This window comes from Hydra vulgaris, chromosome 06, assembly GCF_038396675.1.
Source record: "Hydra vulgaris chromosome 06, alternate assembly HydraT2T_AEP".
NCBI classification, from domain to species: Eukaryota; Metazoa; Cnidaria; class Hydrozoa; order Anthoathecata; family Hydridae; genus Hydra; species Hydra vulgaris.
In genome coordinates this window covers 51,765,001-51,771,372 of record NC_088925.1, presented here as the reverse complement: position 1 = coordinate 51,771,372, position 6,372 = coordinate 51,765,001, and the positions used below count along the sequence as shown (strand labels likewise).

The window sequence follows — 6,372 nt, the reverse complement described above, 5'->3', positions numbered from 1 at the left end:
ATTTTGAATCCTAAAATAAGATATGATTTTATTTCAATATTTGATTTTTGGTGTTACGTGTTGGATTGCTAGCTTTGTGGTTAGTGATTGGGTTGAAACTATATATGGCACCAAAGTTCAATTTCAGCCAAAGTTAGGAAAGATCACAATTTCAAAAAAAAATGAGTTATCTATTGTGTTCAAAAACATTGTAGAAATTGCAGAAAATGAAATAACTCCAAAAGGATTGATAGTTCATAGCTTCAGTAATTTTGGAAACACAGAGTATAAAACAAATCAAAGTCTAGACTATGAATGGGTGAATTCAATTGATCCTCCTCAAAATATATCTGCAGTTCGGCAAGAGATTTTTTTTTAGTGGTTTACTTTGTTTAATGTTTTACTTTTGTATATTCTAAGCTTTAGATACATTTATTAATTATAGAATTGTTACATCAACCAACCAATGCTATATCTATGCAACCAAAATAATCAAGCTAGTAAAACATTGAGCATATTCTCTTAAAATAAGCAACTGAGTTGTTAATTTTTTTTTGTTTTGTTTTTAATTAATTGCCTCCTTTATATCAATTTTTCAATTTATTTATTTAATTTTATCATTATATTTATTTTAAAATGTTAATAAATATTAAAGCAGGTTTAACTACATAAATAATTAGTTTCAGAACCCAAATAACCTACAAAGGCAGATAAAAAGTTTATAGAGAGAATCAGGCGTAATAAAATAACAAGCTGAATTAAAAGAGACAACCACAGCAAAGAAGAGCAGGTATCTAACTATAGCAGTACTAACTTTGCAATGAATTGGATTTCCAATTTAAGTAGTTTTCATTATAGATTAGTCCTAAAATACACAAAGACATGAAAATCTGATAATGTTATTAATTATATTAAAATTAAAATTTAAGAATCAACAAAAAATAACTATATGAAATAGTTTAATGAAACATAGTTGTGGCTTTTTAATATTCTCTAAAAGTAATGAAATGTAAATCAGCTCCTTTCAACTTTTGAATGTTTTTGGGATTTTGGTTGCATATATATAGTTCTATATTATATAAATAAATATATAAATAAATAAATATATCTATAAATAAATCAGTTGCATTGTATATTTATTTATTTTTATATAAGTATATATATATATAAATAAATAAAAGGTTAGATGAAAAAAACGGAGCTCTCAAAGCACATATGGAAGTTAAAAGAAGCTAATTTAGTTCCTATAGTTACGTGGAAAATTCTCAGGCGATGTAAAGCATATAATCCAACTTCCAAATCTTGTAAATTATGTCTCACCGAAAAATACACTAGCGTGCAAAAGTAAGTGGACAAGAGCATAACTTAAGATAACTTTTGAAATTCTTTCAAATTTTCACTGAAATGTCAAAAAATTGATTACAAATCTAAAAACAAACAAATTTTTACTAGATCTAAGCGATCTAATCTTAAAAGTTCATTTAATTAAAATTTGCGCCTGCAAAAGTATTCGGACAGGAAAAAAAAACTTGAATTAGATTTTTTTTTAAACTTTTTTTAAATTGAAAAATGCTTCTTATTTTAAAGTAAATTGCTTTAGTACTTTGTCGGGAAGCCCTTAGCATTAATTACTGCATGACAGTGACAAGGCATTGAGCCCACCAACTTCATAATCAAAATAATTTTGATTTTTTCCCATTCTTGTTTTAAAATATTTAATAAATCACTTTTACTTGTTGGTTTTCAACCTGAAATTTGTCAATCTATGTGTTCTCATAGATGTTTAATAGAATTATGGTCAGGACTTTGCTATGGCTATTCCATTAATTGAATTTTTTGTTTTTGAAAAAGTCTTTTACAAGGGTTGAAGTGTTATTTGGGTCATTACCCTGCTAAAATATCCATTCTTGAGCCATGAAAAATGATCCACACAAAATGCTGTCTCGGTAAATGCTGAAATTAAAGAACTTTATAATGTAGAATGTAGTGTCCACACAATCAAACATCTTTTGAGGTCTGCAAATCTATTTGGAAGGCATCCTACAAAAAAACTTTTTATTTATATAAAGTATTTAAAAGCACGCTCAAGATTTGCTAATGAACATTTGAATTGGGCAAGAGAACAGCAATTAAAAGTACTTTTAAGTGATGAATTTAAGTTTACGTTATTTGGATCTGATAATATTAGATATGTCCATCGACCAAAAGGCCATAAAAACAATCCTAAATACCAGCTACCAACAGTAAAGCACAGAGGTCGAAATGTTATGAACTGGGTTAACTTGAATAGAGATTGTATCGGTCCTATCCATTTGATTGATAGCAAAATGGACAAAAATATATACAAAGGATGTTATGCTACACATGCTAAAGACAAAATGCTTCAAGGAAGGATGTTTTAGCAGGACAATAACCCAAAGCACACTTCAACCCTTGTGAAAAACATTTTCAAAACCTAAGAAATTCGATTAATCGAATAGCGTTAGTAAGTTAATTAAGGTCAGGACTTTCGATTAATCAAAAGTCCTGACCTTAATTCTATTGAATGTCTATATGAGCTCATTGATCGACAAATTTTAGGTCAAAAACCAACAAGTAAATGTGATTTATTGAATACTCTGAAACAAGAATGGGGTAAAATCAAAATTATTGTGATTATGAAGCTGGTGGGCTCAATGCCTTGTCACTGTCAAGCAGTAATCAATGCTAAGGGCTTCCCGACAAAGTACTAAAGCAATTTAGTTAAAAATAAAAAGCGTTTTTCATTTTCAAAAATGTTTAAAAAAAAATCTAATTCAAGTTTTTTTTTCTGTCCGGATACTTTTGCAGGCGCAAATTTTAATTAAATGAACTTTCAAGATTAGATTGCTTAGATTTAGTAAAAACACATTTGTTTTTAGATTTGTAATCAATTTTTCAACATTTCAGTGAAAATTTGAAAGAATTTGAACTTTTCATTCAAAAGTTATCTCGAGTTATGCTCTTGTCCGGTTACTTTTGCACGCTACTGTATGAAATTCTAAATTATAAAAATACTAATCTATTGAATAAAAGGAGTGAGATTGTTTCCAAGTGCAAACATAGAAACAGATTTCTTCTTTCCTAATTTGACACTGGCTATTAAAAAAGATGTTTTTCCATATTATTATTGTTATTATCATTATTACTATTATTATTATTATTATTTGACGTCAGAACTCATTCCATTGTTTTTTTTTTGTTTTTTTTACAGTTTTCTAATTGTGTTTTTCAATGGTTTTTTCTTTTTATGACATCAAACTCTAAATACCGTAAAAATTTTTTTTTTTTTTTTTTTTTCATCTAACCTTTTATTTATTGATCTATTTTGTGATTATTTCACTTTATATTGATCACCTTCAAATCAAAAAAGAGTTGATTATTATCACATTTTATATATATATATATATATATATATATATATATATATATATATATATATATAAATCAGTTGAATAAGCTATTGATTTTATTTTTTTGCAGAAAAAATATGACTGCTAAACTCGAAGGTCCTGCTGCAGTATTTTCTGTTAAGTTTCTTATATTTGAAAATCAAACAATTATTTCTGATATAAATTCTTTTGAAAAGTATGAAGTTTTCAATGGAACTGTTCAGGTATCAATTACACTTGAACATTGGCCTTTCTGTGGGATTGCAGAATCTTGTACTTCTCTTGGCAAATATCTTGATTTTTATTTACAAGTGGAAGGTCTTTTAATTGATCCTAAGCCATATGACCGTCGGGGAGTTTCACTAAATTCTAATTTTCAACATCCACTTACATATGATTATGGAGGAAGTGATGTTACATACTCCAGACAGGTTATTAATCATTTAAAAAAAATTTTTTTTAGAATGTTTTGCAAAATTATAATTGTGTACATTATGTATGTATGTATATATGTATGTATGTATGTATGTATGTATGTATGTATGTATGTATGTATGTATGTATGTATGTATGTATGTATGTATGTATGTATGTATGTATGTATGTATGTATAGACACACACACACACACACTATGTCAAAAAAGTCTATCACCCCCTGATGATTTTTCAATAAAAAAAAATTTTATGTTATTAAATTTTTTATTAAATAAGTTAGAAGTATATATCATATTGAAATGTTATAATAAAGCTTAATGTTACCTCCTCCATGCTTGACAGTTGGTCTCATAAATTAAGATTTAAGCGTTCTCCATTTTTTCTCCATTTGTGCATGATACTATCAGAACAAAACAAACATTTTTGTTTCATCAGACCATAAAACTCTTTGCCATCGGTCAATAGTCCAATTTGATTGTTTCTTAGCCCAAGCCAATCTTTTCTTTTGATTGTTTTTACTCAAAAAGGCTATTTTGGAGCAACTCTACCTACAAAACTTTGATTTTTCAAGTGATTGTGAGCAGTTTGAGGAATTACAGTTATGCCATAATCTTATTGTAAATCTTTTGCAACCTTTGGTGCAGATAATGCTCGATCTTGTTCAACATTTTGAATAATTTCTCTATCAATGTGTAAGGTAGTCTTAGCTGGGAGTCCTTTTCTTGGCATGTTTTTTACGGTGCCCATTTTTTTATATTTTCTAATGATTTTTCATACACTATTAGGCTTAACATTTACTATTATAGAAATAGTTTTTAATCTTTTCCCACTTTTATAGTGTCCCAGGATCAGTTTTTTTACTGATTCATGAATTTCATATCTTTTTGCCATGATTTTTGTATTAAGAACTTAAAAAGAAAACAAACTTTGCTAAAAATTAGTTTGAATAACCTCTATCAATCAAATTTGTTTATTTTTGAGTTTTTTATGCAATTTTACGAAATTAAACAACAGAAAAGTTCAAAAATGAATACACTTTTTTGACTTATACTTTTTGTTTTAAGTATAAGAATATTAGTTTCTTGTTATAAAAAATATTTAAGTATAAGAATACTAGTTTCTTGTTGAAAAAATATTTTAAAAAAAATTGAGGTCAAAAATTTAAATTTAAGCATATAAAAATTTGTTTTTATTGAAAAATCATCAGGGGGTGACTTTTTTGACATGCTGTATGTAAATATATATATATATATATATATATATATATATATATATATATATATATATATATATATATATATATATATATATATATATATATATATATATATATATATATATGATGGTAGCCTACCATCAAAGCTAAATCCATATTTTAAAACCGCTTTCTAAAAGTATATGATATTGGTCATCATATGCAACCTACCATTGGTAGGTTGCATATGATGATCAATGTCATATACTTTTAGAAGGCGGTTTTAAAATACAGGTTTAGTGTTGTTAGTCATAAAGGTGAAGATGCCTACATTGTAGGCAATAAGTATGGTGAGTAGATGTAATCATAGATTAAGATTATCCACTAAATAGAGAATTTAGAATTGTTTAAAAACATATTTGTTGGGATGTTTAACTGTTCTTCCTCAAAAACTTTGCTTCTCTGACCGGGACAATCATTTATGTTTTCAAGAAAGTTCTCCATTCATAATTAATAGTGAGAATTCTTCTGGAATATTCCTGAACTGTTAGAATTGTTCAGAAGGTCCAAGACTTTTCTAGAGTATTCTAAAACTTTGAAGAAACCTTTAGAACTTTGAAGAAATTTCTAGAACTGTCCAAAAGTCATACAAGTATAAAAAAAAACAAGTGACTCAAACCAACAATTCAGTTTTTGTTATAAAATAAAGAAATAATGAATTGTATTTGAAACAGTTATTTTATTGCATAAAATTAATGCATCTTCAGCATGAAAACTTTTAAAAGTTTGCATGTGCAGATGCTTTAAGTGTGAAAATTTACAGATACAAAATAAAAAAAAGGTTTTTATGGAAGCAAGTCATAAAATGTGCGAAACCTAAAAGGCATACTTCAACATGTCTGTTGGAGATCAGGGCAAGTCATGGTTACTGCATTTCACATGCAAATAATGTAAAAGAACTCTTGATGGTAAGTTGAATAATTGCTTAGATGTTTTCTACCTCAAAGAGTTTCATTGAAAACATTTTATATATACTGGTCTACTATAGAAAAATATGTTTTATATGTATATAATACTCTGTTTTAAGTGAAGTGTGAAATTCCCTGCCTTCAAATTTATATAAATAGTTATAACACATGTTAAATTACAGGTTAGTACAGGAGAGAAAAGAGAGCCATGAAGTTTGCTTTCCGGGAAATTTGGCAACAATTGATGGACCACTCAATTAACTGCTACTTCTGTATTGTTGATTCCACAAAACATTGCTCAGACATAAATGCTCCTTAAATGGTTTATCCAGACATGACAAAATTAACTATCTATCCATTCTGATAGCTTGCTGTCTTGAAGAG

At 27.4% G+C, this 6,372-nt stretch overlaps 1 protein-coding gene across 1 annotated transcript in view; it reads left to right on the top strand.

Annotated features, from left to right (window-relative positions):
• LOC105845464 (uncharacterized) overlaps positions 1 to 6,372 on the top strand; it is an 11,751-nt gene continuing 5,379 nt past the window's right edge. Inside the window, exons 1-2 of the mRNA XM_065800425.1 lie at positions 1 to 339; positions 3,481 to 3,820. Of these exons, the coding sequence (XP_065656497.1) occupies positions 23 to 339; positions 3,481 to 3,820 (657 nt within the window). The 5' untranslated portion in view covers positions 1 to 22. The remainder of the gene's footprint in view (positions 340 to 3,480; positions 3,821 to 6,372) is intronic.